Consider the following 23,609-nt stretch of genomic DNA (forward strand, 5'->3'; position numbering starts at 1 on the left):
TGACGTAAAATGGTCTCGCCCCTATAGAATACAGGCAGGAAAAATAACTAAACTCGTCTAAAACCAAAATTAAAAAATAAACTACCACAATTATAATATTAGCACAAGGTCATAAAATGCATTTGCTAAAAGAAAATCTACTAAACTTGAATTATGTCTGTCAAAGTTTTATTCAGGACAAAGATAATTGTATTACTTTCAATTAGAAACGATTTGCTCAGATTTGTATCTTTCAGCATGCAATTTCTGTAAAAGATTAAGTATAAAGATTGCTTCAATACAGACAAAATGTTGCCACCCGGGTACGGTTGTTCCTTTCCCTGTACCTGTTAACTAAACAGATTTTGAAACCGAGTCGGCTTTGTGGAACTTGCTTATTTTAACCATTCAAATGTTGGTAAATTCAAATACGGTACTGACATGATTTGAATGGTGAGATTAGGAGTTGGGCGGCAAATTGGAAACCATCCAAACACACTATACAGATCAATCATTATATTAAAGGGAGTTTAAAGGAGGCTGTATTCGAAAAGCATACGTATTAGATCAGGGCAGTTAATTAAAGTCACGAAATAGGACAGACAACGCTTCAGACCAACAGTCAATTTCCATCCAGCAGCAGCATGACACCAACCGAAACATCAGCCCTCCAAATGGTTTATAATCTTGAACAAATATTTAGATTTGATAACAAAAACACGATAAATTAATTTACCGAAGCCTTACGGTGTACTTTTAAATCGGACTTCCAATGGCAAAACAACTACGGCGAAAAACAACGAAAACAAACCATTGCATTGTAAAACGTTGGTCCATCTCCTGTGACACTTCTCCAGACATGATGGCCAGTCACTTCTTAGTCTTGTAGGAAGCTGCTATAGACCACCAAGTGCTAACAGTCAGTATCTGGATAACGTGTGAAATGCTTGATAAAGTATGTGATAAACAGTAAGGTATATTTTCTGGGTGATTTAAATATTGACTGGCTTTCATCAAGCTGCCCACTCAAGAAAAAGCTTCAAATTGTAACCAATACCTGCAATCTGGTTCAGGTTATCAGTCAACCTACCAGGGTAGTTACAAACAGCACAGGAATGAAATCGTCATGTATTGATCACATCTTTACTAATGCTGCAGAAATTTGCTTTGAAACAGTATCCAAATCAATCAGATGTAGTGATCACAATATAGTAGCCATATCTAGGAAATCTAAAGTTACTAGTATAGTATACAAGAAGTTATACGATAAGTTTTGTAGTGATTCCTATGTTGTTGATGTAAAGAATATATTGGCCTGTGGTCTGTAATGAGCAACCAGACCCTGCACTTGACACATTTTTGAATTTGCTTATTCCATTTACAAATAAGCATGCACCCATTATGAAAATGACAGTGAAAACTTAAATCCCCGTGGCTTGATGAGAAATTGAAAAATTGTATGCTTGAGAGAGATGAGGCAAAAATAATTGCAAATACAGTGCATTGGGAAAGTATTCAGACCTCTTGAATTTCTCCACATTGTTACATTACAGCCTTATTCTAAAATGTATTCAATAGTTTTTTCCCCCTCATCAATAAACACACAATAACCATAATGATAAAGCAAAAACAGGTTTAGAAATATTTACAAGTATTCAGACCCTTTATTCAGTACTTTGTTGAAGAAACTTTGGCAGTGATTACAGCCTTGTGTCTCTTGGGTATGATGCTCCAAGCTTGGACATCTGCATTTGGGGAGTTTCTCCCATTCTTCTCTGCAGATCCTCTCAAGCTCTGTCAGGTTGGATGGGGAGCGTCGCTGCACAGCTATTTTCAGGTCTCTCCAGAGATGTTAGATAGGGTTGAAGTCCGGGCTCTGGCTGGGCCACCCAAGGACATTCAGATACTTGTCCCGATCCTGACTAGTCTCCCAGTCCCTGCCACTGAAAAACATCCCCACAGCATGATGCTGCCACCACCACGCTTCACCGTAGGGATGGTGTAGGTTTCCTCCAGACGTGACGCTTGGCATTCAGACCAAAGAGTTCTATCTTGGTTTCATCAGACCAGATCATCTTGTTTCTCATGGTCTGGAAGTCCTTTAGGTGCCTTTTGGCAAACTCCAAGCGGGCTGTCATGTGCCTTTTGCTGAGGAGTGGCTTTCTGTCTGGCCACTCCACCATAAAGGCCTGATTGGTGGAGTGCTGAAGAGATGGTTCTCCTTCTGGAATGTTTCCCCATCTCCACAGAGGAACTCTGGAGCTTTGTCAGAGTCATCATCGGGTTCTTGGTCACCTCCCTGAACAAGGCCCTACTCCCCCGATTGCTCAGTTTAGGCCTCTTCCATTTAAGAATGATGGAGGCAACTGTGTTCTTGGGGACCTTTAATGTTACAGAAATGTTTTGGTACCCTTCCCCAGATCTGTGCCTCGACACAATCCTGACTCGGATTGTGTCAATTCCTTCGACATCATGGCTTGGTTTTTGCTCTTACATGCACAGTCAACTGTGGGACCTTATATAGACAGGTGTGTGCCTTTCCAATCAATTGAATTTACCACAGGTAAATCAAGTTGTAGAAACATCTCAAGGATGATCAATGGAAACATTATGCACCTGAGCTCAATTTCAAGTCTCATAGCAAAGTGTATCGTTTTAAAAATGTTATTACATTTGCAAAAATGTCTAAAAACTTGTTTTCAGTTTGTCATTATGGGGTATTGTGTGTAGATTGAGGAAAATGTTTTATCTAATCCATTTTAGAATAAAGCTGTAATGTAACAAAATGTGGAAAAGTTCAAGGAGTCTGAATACTTTCCGAATGCAATGTATGTCTGGCTTCAGAACCGATTGGCAAACGTACTGCAACTTGAGAAATTGTGTGACAAAACAATAAAATAAACCATACTATCAAACAAAGATAAATTATAAAAAGAAGGATAGTAAAATGCATTGGAGCACCTTAAATTACATGTTGGGCAAAAAGGCAAAGTCAGCTCCATCATTCATTGAATTAGATGGCTCATTCATCACAAAACCCTCTGATATTGCCAATTACTTTGTTTTTTTCTTTGGCAGGATCAACAAACTTAGGCATGACATGTCAGCATCAAAACACTGACACTACATATCCAAGTATAACTGATCAACTTATGAAAGATAAGCATTGTAATTTAAAAATCTGTTAAGTGGAGTGTGAAAGAGGTGAAATTTGTTTTTTCTATCAAAAATGTCATGCCACCGGGGTCTGATAACTTGGATGGAAAATTACTGAAGATAATAGTGGATATTGCCATACCTTCATTCTAAACCTACTAGAAAGTGTGTAACCTCAGGCCTGGAGAGAAGCAAAAGTAATTCCCCTACCCAAGAATACTAAAGCCCAATTTACTGGCTCAAATAGCCAACCAATCAGCCTGTTACCAACACTTAGTAAACTTTTGGAAAAAATGGTGTTTGACCAGATAGAATACTATTTTACAGTAAACAACTTGACAGACTCCTCACGTTTATAGGGAAGGACATTCAATTAACACAAATGACTGACGATTGGCTGAGAGAAATTGATAAGATTGTGGGAGCTGTTTTGTTAGACTTCAGTACGGCTTTTGACATGATCATAGTCTGCTGATGGAAAAATGTTTGGATAAAGAGTTACAGTGGCTTGCTAAAGTATTCACCTCCTTGGCATTTTTCCTATTTTGTTGCCTTACAACCTGGAATTAAAATATATTTTTGGGCGGTTTGTATTATGTGATGTACACAACATGCCTACCACTTTGAAGATGCAAAATATTTTTAAGTGTGTAAAATCTCTTGGGGTATATCTCTATTAGCTTGGCACAACTAGGCACTGGGATTTTTGCCCATTCTTCAAGGCAAAACTGCTCCAGCTTCTTCAAGTTGGATGGGTTCTGCTGATGTACAGCAATCTTTCAGTCATACCACAGATTCTCAATTGGATTGAGGTCTGGGCTTTGACTAGGCCATTCTAAGACATTTAAATGTTTCCCCTTAAACCACCTGTGTTGCTTTAGCAGTATGCTTAGGGTCATTGTCCTGTTGGAAGGTGAACCTCTGTCTTCCAGAGATTTGAGACTGGGACAAACAGATTTCCAGCAGATTTCCCTGTATTTAGCGCCATCCATCATTCCTTAAATTCTGACCAGTTTCCCAGTCCCTGCCGATGAAAAACATCCCCACAGCATGATGATGCCCCCACCGCGCTTCAGTGTGGTGATGGTGTTCTTGGGGTGCTGGGGGGTGTTGGGTTTGCGCCAGACATAGCATTTTCCTTGATGGCCAAAAAGCTAAATTTTAGTCTCATCTGATCAGAGTATCTTCTTCCATACATTTGTGGAGTCTCCAACATGCCTTTTGGTAGAACACCAAACGTGTTTGCTTATTTTTTTCTTTAAGCAATGGCTTTTTTTCGAGCCACTCTTCCATAAAGTCCATCTCAGTGGAGTGTACGTCTTAAAGTGGTCCTATGGACAGACACGCCAATCTCCGCTGTGGAGCTTTGTAAGCTCCTTCAGGGTTATCTTTGGTCTCTTTGTTGCCTCTCTGATTAATGCTCTCTTGGCCTGGTCCGCGAGCTTTGGTGGGCAGGCCCTCTCTTGGCAGGTTTGTTGTGGTGCCTTATTCTTTCAAAAAAAATGTACAATGGATTTAAATGGTGCTCCATGGGATGTTCAAAGTTTCTGATATTTTTTTATAACCCAACCCTGACCTGTACTTCTCCACAACTTTGTCCCTGACATGTTTGGAGAGCTCCTTGGTCTTCATGGTGCCACTTGCTTGGTGGTGCCCCTTGCTTAGTGGTGTTGCAGACTCTGGGGCCTTTCAGAACAGGTGTATATGTACTGAGATCATGTGACACTTAAATAAAGTCCACTTATATGCAATCTAACTAATTATGTGACTTCTGAAGGTAATTGTTTGCACCAGATCTTATTTAGGCGCTTCATAGCAAAGGGGATGAATACATACAGGGGGGAGAACAAGTATTTGTTACACTGCCGATTTTGCAGGTTTTCCTACTTACAAAGCATGTAGAAGTCTGAACATTTTATCATAGGTACACTTCAACTGTGAGAGACGGAATCTAAAACAAAAATCCAGAAAATCACATTGTATGATTTTTAAGTAATTAATTTGCATTTGATTTATTGATGTATGCGGATGACTCAACACTATACACGTCAGCTACTTTAGCGAGTGAAATCACTGCAGTTAGTTTCAGAATGGGTGGCAAGGAATAAGTAAGTCCTAAATATAAAAAACTAAAAGCATTGTATTTGCAACAAATCATTCACTAAACCATAAACCTCAACTAAAGCTTGTAATAAATAATGTGGAAATTGGGCAAGTTGAGGTGACTAAACTGCTTGGAGTAACCCCGGATTGTAAACTGTCATGGTCAAAACACGTTGATACAACAGTAGCTAAGATGGGGAGACGTCTGTCCATAATAAAGCACTGCTCTGCCTTTTAACAACACTATCAACAAGGCAGGGACTACAGGCCCTGGTTTTGTCGCACCTGGACTACTGTTCAATCGTGTGGCCAGGTGCCAGAAAGAGGGACCTTGGAAAATTACAATTGGCTCAGAACAGGGCAGCACGATTGGCCCTTGAGTACAGAGGGAGCGAACATTCATATTATGCATGTAAATCTGTGATGGCTCAAAGTGGAGGAGACTTCATCACTACTTGTTTTTGTAAGAAGTGTTGACATGCTGAATGCACCAAGGTGTCTGTTTAAACTACTAGCACACAGCACAGACACCCATGCATACCCCACAAGACATGCCACCAAAGGTCTCTTCACAATCCCAAAGTCAAGAACAGACTATGGGAGGCGCACAGTACTACATAGAGCCATGGCTACATGGAACTCCATTCCACATCAGGTAGCTGATGCAAGCAGTAGAATCAGATAAAAAAAAATATATAAAAATACACATTATGGAACCGTGGGGACTGTGAAAAACAAACACACAAGTACACATGGATTTGGTATTGTAGATATGTGATAGACTAGTGGCCTGAGGGCACACACTTAATGGATTGTGAAAAGTGTTATGTCATGCAATATTTTAAATTGTATATAACTTCCTTAATGTTGCTGGACCCAAGGAAATATGGGGATCCTTAGTAAATACAAATAGTCAAATGTATTGTAGTGGTCAAATTAAGTGTTGCTGCCATCTAGTGCCATTCTGTAGTAGCAATTAGAGCAGAGATGTCTTTGATGCTGACAGCAATGGTTGTTACTTAAAAATAAATCAACATCTAGAGATTCTGGGTTCGAGTCCAGGCTCTGTCGCAGCTGGCCTCGACCGGGAGACCCATGGGGCAGCGCACAATTGGCCCAGTGTCGTCTGCGTTAAGCGAGGGTTTGGCCAGCAGGGATGTCCTTGACCCATCCCACACTAGCGATTCCTGTGGTGGGCGCAGTGTATGCTGACACGGTTGCCAGGTGTACGGCATTTCCTCCGACACATTGGTGCGGCTGGTTTCAGGGTTAAGTGAGCATTGTGTCAAGAAGCAGTGCGGCTTGGCTGGGTTGTGCTTCGGATGACACACAGCTCTTGGCCTTCGCCTCTCCCGAGTCCATACGGGAGTTGCAGCGATGAGACAAGACTGTAACTACCAATTGAACACCACGAAATTGTGGAGAAAAAAATACATTAAAAAAAATATATAAAAATAATAAACATGAGATTATGCACAGCCATATTGCTGTAGTGAGATTCTGAATGCAGAGACCCATTTCCTGTGTCAAGATAGAATTGTAAAAATCAACGAGTTTCAAATTAACTTTAAAAGAACATCAAAATGAATGTCCTTATTTGATAAGAGTAGCCAATGGGAGGCTTCTTGAACCATGAGAAAAGGAGGCGCACCTAGACTGCAATGAGACTTATCTAATTGTAAAAATATCAATTGATGGTAAAAACAGAAAGAGGAAAAACATTTTATAAAATCTTTACACCTAAAAAGAGCAATATGGATGTTGTCATTGCTACAAAAATGATTATGTGAATGTCAAAACAGACACTACCTAAACTAGCAATGGGGTTTCCTGAAAGAAAAACCTTGCATCTTTAGACCCCAGCTAACTCATACACAGAAAAGATATTCAGTTTAGTACAAAAAATAAAACATTAAAAAGGATGTTTGAATGAGGTCACCAAACTGTTTCGCTCCAATTTCTGTGGCACACTTACAAAAAGGAAAGTGTATGAAATCCACAGACTTGTTAAATGTTTTTTTTTTTTTTTTTTTTTTAAGTGTTTATGCAAAATAATCCCTGGATTGGAATTCAAACCAGTCTTTTCTCACTTTTTGATTTTCGCCATATTTCGGGGGGAACCTTTCAGCAAGTCTCGGATTCGAAGGTATGTCCCGGTGGCCTCAGCAACTTCTGTGAATTCTGGCGTGTCCTCAAAGGGAATAATGCCCTGTGCAAACCTACTCCGGTGAGGCACGGCCATTACATTCCCCAAAGAGTCAGACACATCTCCCTCCATAGCATCTTGACCTGAGGGATCCGACTGATGACTCACTTGGTGCACTGGCGTTTGCAGCAATCTGACCTTCTGTGCAAGCACATTGCCTCTATCTGTGGCAGCTACAGGGCTCTGAGGGCCCTCTTCTTCGTCTGGTGATTGCAGTAAGCTGCCTTTGTTTTCAACCACCGTGCCTTTATCTTCAGCATGTTCCTCATAATCCTGACATTTGCTAGATGTCTCAACACTGATCTGCTCATCACTGTTGTGGCTGGCAGCCTCCATAGATCCCTCCTTTTCCTCATAATCTTCAGTCTCACCATTCTCCATTTCAGTTTCAGTGTCAACATGGGCAGGTGTGGAGATGCTGGGCGAGCTGGGGAGGGGTGTTCCAACAGCTGGTGTCTCAGAGTCACTGTTGGTGGCTGTGTCAGCATTTTCCAATGCTGCCCAGATCAGCCTCTGCTGCTCCTCCAGCTCTTCCAGTGTCAGCTCTTCCTCCTCCCCGCCTGCAGACTCCTCACTCCCTCTCACAGTGCGTCCCCGCAGGGCCCTTGAGCCATTTGTGGGTGTGGGGGGAGGTGTTCCCTTAGGAAGAGGAGGTGGTGTGGGAGTAGCTGGCGGAGTACCATGAGGTAAGGGAGGGGGTGAACCAAAGGATGGTGAGCCAGGAGGCAGCGGGGGCTGGAACTGGAAGCTGTCTGAGCTCCGGTGGCGGCGGGGTGTAGTATCCTGGTCTGGAAACAGACACTGACAAGTGTTATGCACTGCCAGGCACAGCCATTGCACACATACAACATAAGCGACGCAAAAGTATTTTCCTGTTTTTGCAGACAGGACGACCAGTCATAATGACATTGAAAAGTTATGTAAAGCAGAATATATTAATCTGCTGGTCGCTATCGCGTTAATTGTTTTCCCTTTGTGTTCAGACACCTGGAATTATAACACCTCTACCTGAATCAAAGTCCATATCTGAACTCCTGGCATCAGATCTCCTTTTCTTTGTCTGCCGGGGAGTTGAGTAGGATTCATGTGGTCTTTTATTGCAGTTGGCACCAGGCTATTGGCAAAATATATTAGTTTATATTGTGCACACATAGTGGCAAACAATTGATTAAAAAGTGAAATAGGATCATTTTTAACTTACCATTGGAAAATTGTTGGAGAGATAAGCAGCAAAATTTTGCTTCATGTGATTATGCTGCATTGGAATAGAGCCATATAGCCTGTAGTCCTAAAAATCATGGGGGGAAAAATGTCAGTGCAAGGTTTACAAGTGGTGGCCAAGACCTCTGTGCTTGTACCTTAATGATGGCCAGATATCAAACTGCTTTCAAGGAGACTTACATCCTTCACACTAGGGGGTGAAGATATATTGAAGCCTGGGAAATCTACAAGCTTGGAAACATCATAGGAGATTTTTGGTCCATTGTCCTCTGTTGGTTCTTCATCACTTGAAACTATATAGTGAACACAGCAGCGCAATATGAATGAGAATCATGAAAGAGCAGTGTATCAACCAAAACTGAAAGGCCAGTCAAGGATGTATTATCTTATTATGTAAAGTGGCTATGGTCTTTCTGGGTGAAATCTTACCCTTCCCATCATAAAGCATGAGACCGGAGTTCTCCATCTCTGCCTCCTTAAGCCAGCCAGGTGGGTAGCCTAGCTGCCTCATGCGGTAGATGTGAGGTGGTAGTGCGTTCATATCAACTCCCAGTGCAGACAGCAGCTTCTCACTGTAAGAAAACACAAACCCCAATGGGTAAGAGATATAAGATATCAAAAACCCAAGCTCTACAACAACTTCACTTTAACCATGCAACAACTGATAACAAATTGGTATCTTATTATGTCAAGGCCATCAGACATTTTCAATCTGCCTTGCCTTATGAATCCAGGTTTGTATTTGGCAAATCGCTCCTCCACTTCATCAGCATGGTAACGCTGATTGCTCAGGTTTCCCTGGTTACCGTGACAAAACTCCTTCCGCTTCTTGTTGATTCTGGCCATGTCCTTTGGCTAAAGGAGCAAACATGAACAGAGCTGATCACATCAAACCTGATTTTAAGCTCTTCTGTCTGGCCATAGAAAGTGAGCAACTTTCCTGTTACATGATGCACATTAAAGTCCAAAGTTATTCAAGACTTACCTGAGGACAGTCTCGAAGTTGATGACCATCCAACCCACAGTTGAAACAACAAGGCTTAGCTCTGCAGTGGGCACAAACAGCACAGTAAGATATTATCATTTACAGATATTTCTTGCATAATTTTTATTTTTTAAATCATAAGAATGTCTGCTATACCTTTTCTCTTTCATCTGTACTTCTTGTCCATCTAAGGCAATGACCTGGCTGAAGATCTGCTGATATCTTTGCAACAATTCAGAAACTCAATAAATGATGCAACTGTAGTTTAAAAGTGGGTAACAAAACACACTTCTATTTTTTTTCTCATATAACGACTCCAACATACATTCATATACACACAACGAAAGACAAGGAAGATAATGGTTCAATGTTCAAAGAATGGCAACTGAGAATCCTCTCCAGTTGATTTTCTCCAACAACCAAAGCTTGACTCTACACTGAAATGTGTCATTGTTGAAGATGGGAGTGAAGGACAAGGGGAAGAGAAAGCAGTGTTGAGGATACTTTGGAACCTCCCATCCTTCTGTCTGCTGGGGGTTATCATTTAGCAGGGGCTGTCCAAGTTTGTCCAGACAGAAACTGGTGAAATACAGGACACTTCCCACCATCTGTGAAAAGAGAGAGACAAATATTATATCCAGACAAACAAAGCATGGTCTGGACACTTAGATTGTCCCCATTCCCCAAAAAACTCACACTGAAGGCCTCCTTAATCTTTTTGATTCCACAGGAGGTCTTGGTCTTCTGATCTTCTTCCATAATGAAACTTGAAGACTGCATGGGGAAGAAAACAGAGATGTAAAATATTTTAATTGTAATTAACTGTTCCTTCTTGAAGCTTGAGGAGGAAATCTGGAAATGCACCTGAGGGTTGACATTTCCGTAGGGATTTCCTTTTTCAACTTCTCCCTGCTGCTGCTGTTTCTGAACAATACTACAGAGGCAGTCTTCAATTTCTTGACGGCATTGCCTGGAAAAAGAAGATCAACAGTTCACATGTTAATACCCAAAGATCATCTAATCAAGTAAGTACATTTCTCCAATTATGTTTCTAAAGCCCAAAAAATACCTACTTTGAGATGTTATTGTTTGCAAAAAGGATGTGTAGAAGAGGACCATCAATCTTGATGTTTTCAACATTAATGCCACTGGAAGAAAAACATTTGAATGAGGACATTACTGTGGAAAGGTATCTAGTCTAGTGAGTTGTTTAATAACTTACCTTGGCCTTGTCAACACTTTCAATTTTCTCTTCAACTCTTGGTGTGGACAATAGGTTAAGGAAAGAAGAGGTACTTCATATCAAAACATAGCTAGACATCAAACAAGTCAGTCTGCTAACGTTAGTTTGTTTGGAAAAGGTTCAGTCCTACCAAGCTATTTATCATTGGATGAATGTAAAGTGACTACTTCTAGCTATGTACATAGAATCTGCAGTGCTTCATTGAAGAGTGTGACCAAATCTAACATTTTTCTGCAACCATTCACTCCACCAGACTTGGGAGTTACTACAGCTTCGCAGATGACAGGACAGAAAACATTACTTTTTGCATGGGTTCTAGCTAGTATAGTATTTAACTGCAATAGTGATAGTGATCTAAAGTGCTCTCAAGGGGCACGTCCAATCAAAGACATACAATACATTTTCTCTTTTGCTAGCTAGCTAACGTTAGGCCAGACCTGATGGTGGTTGTGACTTGGGAGTACAGCTACTACCAGAAATTACTTTTCGTAGCAATAGAGTACCAAAGTATGAGTCATAATACCCATAAAACCTAGCGGTCAAACAAGGAAATGGTTCCAATCATTTTTCTACCATTGTGTTTCGTGTAGGCTTACCCTGGCATGACGTTTTGATAACTGTGTAAAACTCTCTTGGACAAGGTGACTTTTATCAATATATTCACCCCACAAAAATTAAATGCTAATCAGCTGCTAATGTAGCTATCATGAAGAACTACAAACGACATGATGATCTGGAGGAGACTGCCGAATCAAGGCAAAGGTAGGAATCTCTGGATTAACTATGAATAAATTGGCAATTCTGTGAACTGGCTTGTGCAAGCTTTAAATTGATACGATCTTTCAGCAAAGGTGTCAGCTAGAGGTTACATGCAGTGATTTGTAGTCTTGCATAATATCTACTTTGATGTTAATTAGCATTTTTGAATCTGAGAGTAAATAGAGATGAATATTGATGTCACCATAACCATATAAATACGTTTTGGACATCAAAATGTTATGCCAGGGTAAGCCTACACGAAAAACTCAGACCTTCAGTGTTTCTAATTCCCTGATGGGAAAAAAGATTGGAACGATTTCCCTGTTTAACCGCTAGGTTTTATGGGTATTATGACACCGCCACTGTGGGGCTCTATTTAGAAGAGAATTTTAGCCAATCCTCCTAATGGTGCTTTCAAGACAAATGGGAACTCAGGAAACACGCTGTCAAATCATGACGTCAGTTGACGCTCTAGAACAGGATTTGTTTTTTGCCCTAACACTACACAGCAATATGAAACTTTTTGGGCAACCTGACCAAATTCAAATAGAAATGTGTTAAAGCTCTGTCATTCATATTGAACGCAAGTCTAAGACGCGGTAGATCTGCTTATGTTCTATGCTTCCCGGTCTTAAGTTTAGTTTTTGCGTCTTGCTTTTGTACAATAGCTTCAAACAGCTGAAAATACAATATTTAGGATGATTGTTAATATATTTCATAGCGCTTTAGATGGTACAATGATTCTCTACACTGTACTTGTAATTTGTTTGACTAAACAAGCAACTATTAGAAGTTGTGCTACCAGGAAATGGTGGAGCGATCTGTATAGTACATATTTAAAATAATCAATGCATGATGAGTTGGTTATTGGAATCAGCTGTGTAGTGCTAGAGCAAAAAAACTAAAATGTACACTCAGGGGGGGACCCCAAGACTGAGTTTGAGAAACGCTGCTATAGAAAGACACCCAAGTTCCCGACTTGACATTCTGAGTTGATGACTGTTCAAAAATATTTGTTGGCACTCCCCCCCCACGAGTTCCCAGTTGTCTTGAACACGGCATTAGCTTTTTCCTAACCTGCCACGTTAATTATCCTAGCCTGTTCCGTACATTCTAACCTGCTACTAAAGTCACTACTGGTCTAGCTGTACTCAATCTAATTTAGAACCTATGACCGTGCCTAGCTAGCGAACACCTGCTAGCTTCTCACACACAAGGATATTCTCTTCTATCAAACTCCGTATTGTTTCCTCACACTCCCCCAATCTTCCCTTGAGCTCAGAGCCTTCTTCTCCATCCTCCGTGAACCGAATGTGAGTTGCAGTAGGCATACTCTCTCCCAATTGCTGAAAGAGTTCACTGTCACCAAAATCTACCTCGGCCATCTTCGCTCTTTTGCTTAACGTACTCCCGCAAGAGCGTTGATTGGTTGTTTTATGTCACATGTTCAGGATGTTTCCTTTCACCAGCATTTCTCTTGTCGTCATCAACATTAAAGCATGAGAGGGCCTGCGGAATATTACAATAAAGTTGTTCAATTGCTGTAACTAACTTTCTGGTTTATAATGTCAACATTCACAACTATCCAGTTACCGCGTTGGGATGGTGGCAAGCTGAAAGTTCGCTTCATATACTTGTCAAATAGAAGCTCTTTCAAAGTGACGAGCTGTCCTATCGAGGTGAGTTACATAGCTGCATAGCTAACGTTAGCGAATAGCCTGCATTAGCTGTCTCTCAGTACATTTAAAAATTTGGACTTCTTCTTTTTGCTCTTCTTTAGGGATCAATGGTTCCTCTCTTTTTAGGGGCTGATCTCTTCTCAAACACTGATATCCGCACAGAGAACCATCCCAGATATCATGCAAAGTTTGCAAAGAAAGGATTGGCAACTAAACTAAATTTCTCCTCAGGTAAGTTTTTATTCCCAGATACAGAACACCATAAAGCAAGTTGCATGGTTTATGGATATCATATCTTGTTTGTTTGCAATTCACAGCTTTTAGATTCCATGGACTGAGGGTACCCACTGCCAACAATTGCATGTGGTTCTACAGCATCCAAGGTGTTTTTCGAGTGGCATTTGAAATGTATAGTAAACAAGAGCAGCTCTCTGTGTTGGAGAACTTTCAGGTAATATTTCAGACTCCTGGTTATATAACAAATCCACCCATAGAGGCTACAACCTACAATTTCACTTGATGAATGCTTGAAGTAGGCCAACAAGTAATGTACTGATACTTAATGGTCACTCATACTGTAGGAGATATGGAAGTCCCGCCTAAATGACATCCCACTAAAGATGAACTACAACCTGAGTGTCCAGCTGGATCCTCCACCACCCCAGATCGTTGTGGAGATGTATGACCAAGACCTAAAGCTCAAACTGATGTCCCGGAATCCCCAAGTTTACCCATCTCAATCTGGTGAAATCCCAGAGGCAGACACAGGCCCTTCAGGTGACACTTCAGCAGACCACGATTACTGCTTTCTGCCAAATGAGAGTATGCCAGCACAGCCAGTCCATCTATGTCCCTCCATCTTAAGTCAAAAACTGCAGGGCTTGGAGGAAAAGCTGAGCTCTAAGAAACAGCTGGGGACCGACCAGCAGGAGACCATACTGCTTCTGTTGGAGAGCATTGAGCGCTGTGTGAGCAGGCCCCTGGAGGAGAGGGATGTGGCGGACATTGTACTAGCTCTGCTAGAGGCTCGGAAGTGGGGCTCTGTGTACTCCAGCCACCTGCTTCACTCTATAGGCTGCTGGCTTGGCCAGCAGTTCCATGGAGCCAACAGTAGTATCAGCCAGCAGGTAGAGGGCTTCAAGGTGCGACACATAGAGAGAATCACAGATCTGCCACCTGCAGAGGAACTGGCCTCAGAGCTTTTTCCAGAGGCCATGCGAACACTGCTGCTCCACTGGATGGGTCTGAGTGATGACTCAACCCTGTGGAAGAGACAGAGTGAGTACCCCATCCTGCTCCTAATCCTGGAGTTTGCCAACCACAACCTCATCACTGGTGTTGCACATGTGCTTTACTCAAGTCTTAAGGTGAATTTAGATTAAGTACTGAAGAAAGTAAAACTACTGTTGTAAAAAAAACTACTCAAGTAAAAATTGCTTAAAAGTAAATGAGTTACTTTTAAAATTAAAACATTGATTTAATTGATAATTAGCTATTTTTTCCACCCAAACATTGGTACCATAGAGATCATGTTGAATTTCTATTATTAGTATTCTAGTTCCTAATTTGTTACACATGATCTTTTCCATGCAATTACTTTAAAAGAGGAATTTAATGTAAAATCTCATTAGAAATGAGGTGTTGTTTTTGGTGTAACAGTAATGTTATAGGCCTACTATGCTATGGTATGTATTATAGTCGGTTCTGTTATGTAAAATGCAAATTATCAATGTGATCTTGCAAGACATTGATTCAGCTTTGATCTAACATTTCTAAATGAGCACCATTGTGAGAAGTCATCTTCTATTTGTAATAATAATATGAGTATGACTATTAGGCATAGGTAATAGATCTTTATGAGATGTCATTTTAAGCAATTGGAGCACCCTTCATGGTGCTGAAAGTACAGCGCCAGGGTTGCACTGTTGGGGCAAAATGGTTTTGTTTGTCTAATGCTATGTAAATGCTTGAATTGAATAGTACTTTACACCAGTAATTTTCCCTGCAATTGCTTCAATAAACTCTTATGGCTGATTCCCGGAACAAGTTTTATTCAAGCAATTTACCCAGACAAAAAAAAGTCCATGATTTGTGGGATTTTCACAAAATGTAGTCCATAGAATAGTCCTTCGGAGGAAGAATTGTTGACATATACAGTGCCTTCGGAAAGTATTCAGACCCCTTGACTTTTTCCACATTTTGTTACGATAGAGCCTTATTCTAAAATTGACAAAGTAAAAACAGGTTTTTACACTTTTGTAAAGAAAAACCTCACGTTAACATGTGTAATCAGACCCTTTACTCAGTACTTTGTTGAAGCACCTTTGGAAGCGATTACAGCCTCGAGTCTTCTTGGGTATGATGCTACAAGCTTGGCACACCTGTATTTTGGGAGTTTCTCCCATTCTTATCTGCAGATCCTCTCAAGCTCTGCCAGGTTGGATGGGGAGCGTCGCTGCACAGCTATTTTCAGGTCTCTCCAGAGATGTTAGATTGGGTTCAAGTCCGGGCTTTGGTTGGGCCACTCTGGGACATTGAGACTTGACCCGAACCACTCCTCTGTTGTCTTGGCTGTGTGCTTAGGGTCATTGTCCTGTTGGAAGGTGAACCCTCGTCCTAGTCTGAGGTCCTGAGCGCTCCAGAGCAGGTTTTCATCAAGGATCTCTCTGTACATTGCTCCGTTCATTTTTCCCTCGATCCTGACTAGTACCTCAGTCCCTGCTGCTGAAAAACATTCCCACAGCATGATGCTGCCACCACCTTGCTTAACCTGGCACCATCCCTACGGTGTTCTCCAGACGTGACGTTTTTCATTCAGGCCAAAAAGTTCAATCATGGTTTCATCAGACCAGAGAATGTTGTTTCACATGGTCAGAGTCTTTAGATGCCTTTTGGCAAACTCCAAGCGGGCTGTCATACTTTTTTACTGAGGAATGGCTTCTGTCTGGCCACTCAACCTTAAAGGCCTGATTGGTGGAGTGCTGCAGAGATGGTTGTCCTGGAAGGTTCTCCCATCTCCACAGTGGAACTCGAGCTCTGTCAGATTGACCATTGGGTTCTTGGTCACCTCCCTGACCAAGGCCCTTCTCCCCCGATTGCTCAGTTTGGCAGAGCGGCCAGCTCTAGGAAGAGTCTTGGTGGTTCCAAACCTCTTCCATTTAAGAATGATGGAGGCCACTGTGTTCTTGGGGACCTTGAATGCTGCAGACATTTCTTGGTACCCTTCCCCAGATCTGTGCATTGACACAATCCTGTCTCGGAGCTCAACGGACAATTCCTTCGACCTCATGGCTTGGTTTTTGCTCTGACATGCACCGTTAACTGTGATACCTTATATCGACAGGTGTGTGCCTTTCCAAATCATGTTCAATCAATTGAATTTACCACAGGTGGACTCCAATCAATTTGTAGAAACATCAACATCAACAAGGATGATCATTGGAAACAGGACGCACGTGAGCTCAATTTCGAGTCTCATATCAAAGGGTCTGAATACTTACACTACAATTCAAAAGTTTGTGGTCACTTAGAAATGTCCTTGTTTTAGAAAAAAAGCACACTTTTTGTCCATTTAAAATAACATCAAATTGATCATAAATACAGTGTAGTCATTGTAAATTACTGTTGTAGCTGGAAACAGCTGATTTTAATGGAATATCTACAGAGGCCCATTATCAGCAACCGTCACTCCTGTGTTCCAATGGCACGTTGTGTTAGCTAATCCAGGTTTATAATTTTAAAAGGCTAATTGATCATTAGAAAACCCTTTTTCAATTATGTTAGCACAGCTGAAAACTGTTGTGCTGATTTTAAAGAAGCAATAAAACTGGCCTTCTTTAGACTAGTTGAGTATCTGGAGCATCAGCATTTGTGGGTTCGATTAGAGGCTCAAAATGGCCAGAAAGAATTAACTTTCTTCTGAAACTTGTCAGTCTATTCTTGTTGTGAGAAATGAAGGCTATTCCATGCGAGAAGTTACCAAGAAACTGAAGATCTCGTACAACGCTGTGTACTATTCCCTTCACAGAACAGGGCAAACTGGCTCTAACCAGAATAAAGAGTGGGAGGCCCCAGTGCACAACTGAGCAAGAGGACAAGTACATTAGTGTCTAGTTTGAGAAACAGAAGCCTCACAAGTCACCTCTGATGCTCCAGTTACTCAACTAGTATAAAGAAGGCTTTTATTGCTTCTTTAATCAGCACAACCGTTTCAGCTGTGCTATCATAATTGCAAAATGATTTTTTTTAACGAACAATTAGCTAATCCAAGTTCATAATTTTAAAAGGCTAACACAACGTGCCATTGGAACACAGGAATGATTGTTGCTGATAATGGGCCTCTGTATGTTTTTAATGGAATATCTACATAGGCAATCTGCCGTTTCCAGCTACAATAGTCATTTACAACATTAACAATGTTTACTCTCTATTTCGGATCAATTTGATATTTTAATGGACAAAATAATTTGCCTTTCTTTCAAAAACAATCATTTCTATGTGACCCCAAACTTTTGAATGGTTTTGAATGTAAATAAGTTTTTTATTTTTTGTAATTATGGGGTATTCTGTGTAGATTTGAGGGAAAAAAATAAAAACTACTGCAACTAACAAAATGTGGAAAAATTCAAGGAGTCTGAATACTTTCCGAATGCACTGTATGTAACATTTGAATCTTTAAGCATAGTAGAGAAATAATTAATCATAAATTGGCATATTTATGACCGTTTGGCCTTCCCCAGGTCTCCTTTAAGACTCCATAATGTTTCATCTGTAGACGCTACAAAACAAACATTGGTGTCATATGAAGCTTTACAGATTGCTCTGTAATATGAGTAGTATTTTGACTTCAAAAACGTTTTACATTAATTTGAATCTTTTTAATTGAAATAAAGACTACTCATATTATAGAGCAAGTGGTAAAGCTTCATGACACCAATGTTTGCTTTGTAGCACTTACAGATAAACATGGAGTCTTAAAGGAGACCTGGGTAAGGCCAAAATGTAATAAATATGCAAATGATTATGGTACAACAAAGCAAACATTGGTGTCATATGACGCTTTACCACTTTATCTGTAATAAAGTAGTATTTTGATTTAAAAAAACTTGTTACAAGAATTTATGAATATTGAAAAATATAAACATGAATATTTTAAAACAACTTTTGATTTGGCATTTGTCAATATATTGTTGAACATAATGTAGCCTGCTCTATGGGTTTGATTCTCACACGCATTTCCTACGCACTTCTTAGTAGTTGGTACTGTATTCAGACTTACCTTATTCAGTTGCATGACGGGCTTTGCAGGTGTGGTTCCCTTGCGTGCTGAATAAATGTAATTCAACCACTGAAAACCCTCCCACTTGCTGGCCAACAGATTCTTGTGGCGTTTTCAGCACATTTTATCTTAAGCCATCCCTTTAAATATGGTGTACATTTTTAGTTAGACTTTCTTTCGACAAACTCAATAGAAAATAGAGAGAATGGGTTCAGAATATTAGGGATCAATGAAAGAAAGCCATTAAATATAATCATATTTGTCTCTTTTTCAGCACCAATTGGCAGATTTAAAAATACTCTGATCTTGTAGATTATTTAGGGTTAGGAAAGTAGGCTATTTATGAATAATAAAAATAACAGGTTTGGAGAGTCTTTACGCAAGAACGAAAATTATGGTTTGATTAATTCTGAAAATTGCCACATACTGTGCCCATACACCTACATAAAGCACACACACAGACAAATATAAGCCTTGTTTATACCTGGTGCTAACATGCATCCTTTGTCCTGATCTTGTCCACATCCTGATTGTGCCCACAATTTTAGATGTACACATAGTATTCAAATGTCTTATCTGTCCACTGTGCCCGCTTTGTGACCAGATTTCTCGATCCCTCCATGTATGCAAATTATTTGAAAGATATTCTTTCAAAATAATATATACAGTCACCTCCAATTATTGGCACCCTTGATAACGAGCAAAAAAAATACTTAATGTTGTTTTTGTTTTTTTAAATAAGTACATACTGAGCTAGCTATACTGCAAAAAAAGGGAAATGATATTATACTAACACAATTGCTCAGAGAAAGATTTTATATACCAGTTATAGATTTTTTTTTCTCAAAAAAGATGTCCCAATTATTGGCACCCCTGTTTTCAATACTTTGTGCACCATACTTTTTCTAGGATAACGGCACTGAGCCTATTTCTATAATGTTTAATGAGATTGGAGACCACATTGGGAGGGATCTTAGACCATTCCTCAATACAGAATATTTCCAGATCCTTGATATTCTTTGGTTTGCACTTATGGACTGCCCTCTTCAAACCACAGTTTTTCAATGCGGTTCATGTCCGGAGATTGCCATTGCAAAATGTTGATTTTGCTGCAGTCCAGAAGGTTCTGGGTTCGCAGACCGCCATGGACGAGAGTATGGGATGGAAAGATAAAGGCATTACATTTGCGAGTCCAGGAAAAAGTAGCCTTTTATAAACGCATTTCATCCAATTCTACATCATTTTATATGACTGGAGACCGTAGCATAATCTTCTTTACTACAATTACCGAAATTACAGGCTAGGCATGGACAGAGAGGCCTATGTGTTCATTTTATAATAGGCCTCTTTCTCCAATGCCAAATCAGTGTGTCTTGTTGGCAACAAACTGTCCCTGTTTGCAAATAATGTCATTTAAAACATTATGAATCTAAATAAGGTACTTGCTTAGATTCTATGGTGGAAAAGTAAGGCCTACCTTTACAACCTAGACAGAGTAGACCTACCTTTACAACCTAGACAGAGTAGACCTACCTTTACAACCTAGACAGAGAAGGCCTACCTTTACAACCTAGACAGAGAAGGCCTACCTTTACAACCTAGACAGGGTAGGCTTACCTTTACAACCTAGACAGGGTAGGCCTACCTTTACAACCTAGACAGGGTAGGCCTACCTTTACAACCTAGACAGGGTAGGCCTACCTTTACAACCTAGACAGAGAAGGCCTACCTTTACAACCTAGACAGAGTAGGCCTACCTTTACAACCTAGACAGGGTAGGCTTACCTTTACAACCTAGACAGGGTAGGCTTACCTTTACAACCTAGACAGGGTAGGCTTACCTTTACAACCTAGACAGGGTAGGCTTACCTTTACAACCTAGACAGAGTAGACCTACCTTTACAACCTAAACAGGGTAGGCTTACCTTTACAACCTAGACAGGGTAGGCTTACCTTTACAACCTAGACAGGGTAGGCTTACCTTTACAACCTAGACAGGGTAGGCTTACCTTTACAACCTAGACAGGGTAGGCTTACCTTTACAACCTAGACAGGGTAGGCTTACCTTTACAACCTAGACAGAGTAGACCTACCTTTACAACCTAGACAGAGTAGACCTACCTTTACAACCTAGACAGAGAAGGCCTACCTTTACAACCTAGACAGAGTAGGCCTACCTTTACAACCTAAACAGGGTAGGCTTACCTTTACAACCTAGACAGGGTAGGCCTACCTTTACAACCTAGACAGAGAAGGCCTACCTTTACAACCTAGACAGGGTAGGCTTACCTTTACAACCTAGACAGAGAAGGCCTACCGTTACAACCTAGACAGGGTAGACCTACCGTTACAACCTAGACAGAGTAGACCTACCGTTACAACCTAGACAGAGTAGGCCTACCGTTACAACCTAGACAGGGTAGGCCTACCGTTACAACCTAGACAGGGTAGGCCTACCTTTACAACCTAGACAGGGTAGGCCTACCTTTACAACCTAGACAGGGTAGGCCTACCGTTACAACCTAGACAGGGTAGGCCTACCGTTACAACCTAGACAGGGTAGGCCTACCGTTACAACCTAGACAGGGTAGGCCTACCGTTACAACCTAGACAGGGTAGGCCTACCGTTACAACCTAGACAGGGTAGGCCTACCTACACGGGAAAATGTAAGCTTTACCTGCTGCTACTCTTCTTTCGTGGCTTAACCAAACGAGAGAAGATTTTGGCATCATTTCAATTAAATTACATTGAACCAATTGACGTTGAATTGACATCTGTGCCCAAGTGTTTCCCTAAAAGCTGTCTGGGTTTGAAACATCTTCTATATTATAAAAATGATAGCGACAGAACTAGATTACTTTCCAAGCAAAGTCAATGTTTTGTCTTCTCGGATATAGAAGGTTGTAGCTCAGCCTCTCAATGTCATAGGAACAAACCAAAGATATACCTATACGCATCGGAGACTTCCCCGGCCATTTTCCCCGGCCATTTTACAGCTTGTTTCTAGCATAAAGCATCGTGGACAGAAGCGCCATTATAGACAACTTTATATAATCGGATCCGTTTTATTTTCTTAAAAATCTTAAACTAACATGGGGTAGGCCTAGGCTTTTTGCCATTTTCTTTAACAAAAAATCAAATCAAATGTTATTGGTCACATACACATATTTAGCAGATGTTATTGCAGGTGTAGCGAAATGCTTGTGTTCCTAGAACCAACAGTGCAGTAGTATCTAACAATTCACAACAATACAGAAATCTAAAAGTAAAATAATGGAATTCAGAAATGTATAAATATTAGGACGAGTAATGTTGGAGTGACATTGACAAAAATACAATAGAATAGAATACAGTATATACATATGAGATGAATAAAGCCGAATGTAAACATTATTGAAAGTGACTAGTGTTCCATTATTAAAGTGGCCAGTGATTCCATGTCTATGTACAGTTGAAGTCGGGGGTGGCAGCATCATGTTGTGGGGGTGCTTTGCTGCAGGAGGGTCTGGTGCACTTCACAAAATAGATGGCATCATGAGGACGGAAAATTATGTGGATATATTGAAGCAACATCTCAAGACATCAGTAAGGAAGTTAAAACTTGGTTGCAAATGGGTCTTCCAAATGGACAATGACCCCAAGCATACTTTCAAAGTTGTGGCAAAATGGCTTAAGGACAACAAACTCAAGGTATTGGAGTGGCCATCACAAAGCCCTGACCTCGATCCTATAGAAAATTTGTTGGCAGAACTGAAAAAGCGTGTGCGAGCAAGGAGGCCTACAAAACTGACTCAGTTACATCAGCTCTGTCAGGAGGTATGGGCCAAAATTCACCCAATTTATTGTGGGAAGCTTGTGGAAGGCTACCCAAAACGTTTGACCCAAGTTAAACAATTTAAAGGCAATGCTACCAAATACTAATTGAGTGTATGCAAACTTCTGACCCACTGGGAATGTGATGAAATAAATAAATCATTCTCTACTATTATTCTGACATTTCTCATTCTTAAAATAAAGTGGTGATCCTAACTGACCTAAGACAGGGAATTTTTACTAGGATTAAATGTCAGGAATTGTGAAAAACTGAGTTTAAATGTATTTGGCTAAGGTGTATGTAAACTTCCGACTATATAGGGCAGCAGCCTCTAAGATGCAGGGTTGGGTAGCCGGGTGGTAGTCGAGTAGTGATGGCTATGTAACAGTCTGATGGCCTTGAGATAGAAGCTGTTTTTCAGTATCTCTGTCCCAGCTTTGATGCACCTGTACCGACCTCACCTTCTGGATGATAGTGGGGTGAACAGGCCGTGGTTCGGGTGGTTGATGTCCTTGATGATCTTTTTGGACTTCCTGTGACATTGGGTGCTGTAGGTGTCTTTGAGGGCAGGCAGTGTGCCCCCGGTGATGCGTGGGGCAGACCGTACCACCCTCTGGAGAGCCATGTGGTTGTAGACAGTGCAGCTGCCATACCAGGCGGTGATCCAGCCTGACAGGATGCTCTCAATTGTGCATCTGTAAAGGTTTGTGAGGCTCTTAGGGACCAAGCCAAATTTCTTCAGCCTCCTGAGGTTGAAGAAGCTCTGTTGCGCCGCCTTCACCACATTCTGTGTGGGTGGACCATTTCAGATTGTCAGTGATGTGTACGGCGAGGAACTTGAAGCTGTCCACCTTCTCCACTGCTGTCCCATCGACGTGAATAGGGGTGTACTCCCTCTGCTGTTTCCTGAAGTCTCCAATCAGCTCCTTCGTTTTGTCGACATTGAGGGAGAGGTTATTTTCCTGGCACCACTCTGCCAGGGCCCTCACCTCCTCCCTGTAGGCTGTCTCGTCATTGTTGGTAATCAGGCCTACTAATGTTGTGTCGTGCAAACGACACAACAGTTGGAGGTGTGCGTGGCCACACAGTCATGGGTGAACAGGGAGAACAGGAGGGGGCTGAGCACGCACCCTTGTGGGGCCTCTGTGCTGAGGATCTGTGTTGCGGATCAGCGAAGTGAAGGTG

General features: G+C 41.1%; 2 protein-coding genes across 2 annotated transcripts; one reads left to right on the forward strand and one right to left on the reverse strand.

The window, feature by feature from the left end:
• Window positions 1-5,131: 5,131 nt before the first annotated feature.
• Window positions 5,132-13,074, reverse strand: LOC115140073 (zinc finger CCHC domain-containing protein 8). The gene is made up of 14 exons (XM_065026657.1): window positions 12,874-13,074; window positions 10,873-10,914; window positions 10,724-10,798; window positions 10,515-10,620; window positions 10,347-10,424; window positions 10,155-10,258; window positions 9,807-9,872; window positions 9,651-9,711; window positions 9,387-9,520; window positions 9,095-9,237; window positions 8,846-8,958; window positions 8,646-8,732; window positions 8,453-8,558; window positions 5,132-8,232 (listed from the first exon to the last, which is right to left on the reverse strand). The coding sequence occupies exons 1-14, from the start codon at window positions 13,035-13,037 to the stop codon at window positions 7,325-7,327; spliced, it is 2,187 nt and encodes a 728-aa protein (XP_064882729.1). The 5' UTR covers window positions 13,038-13,074; the 3' UTR covers window positions 5,132-7,324.
• A 39-nt stretch (window positions 13,075-13,113) lies between these two features.
• si:ch211-110p13.9 (uncharacterized protein LOC562347 homolog) lies at window positions 13,114-15,365 on the forward strand. Its single transcript, XM_029678136.2, has 4 exons — window positions 13,114-13,331; window positions 13,433-13,562; window positions 13,649-13,782; window positions 13,913-15,365. Exons 1-4 carry the CDS (start codon window positions 13,218-13,220, stop codon window positions 14,711-14,713), a joined length of 1,179 nt encoding a protein of 392 aa, XP_029533996.1. The 5' UTR covers window positions 13,114-13,217; the 3' UTR covers window positions 14,714-15,365.
• The last annotated feature ends 8,244 nt before the right edge of the window (window positions 15,366-23,609 follow it).

This window comes from Oncorhynchus nerka, linkage group LG13 (genome assembly GCF_034236695.1).
Source record: "Oncorhynchus nerka isolate Pitt River linkage group LG13, Oner_Uvic_2.0, whole genome shotgun sequence".
In the NCBI taxonomy this organism is placed as follows: domain Eukaryota; kingdom Metazoa; phylum Chordata; class Actinopteri; order Salmoniformes; family Salmonidae; genus Oncorhynchus; species Oncorhynchus nerka.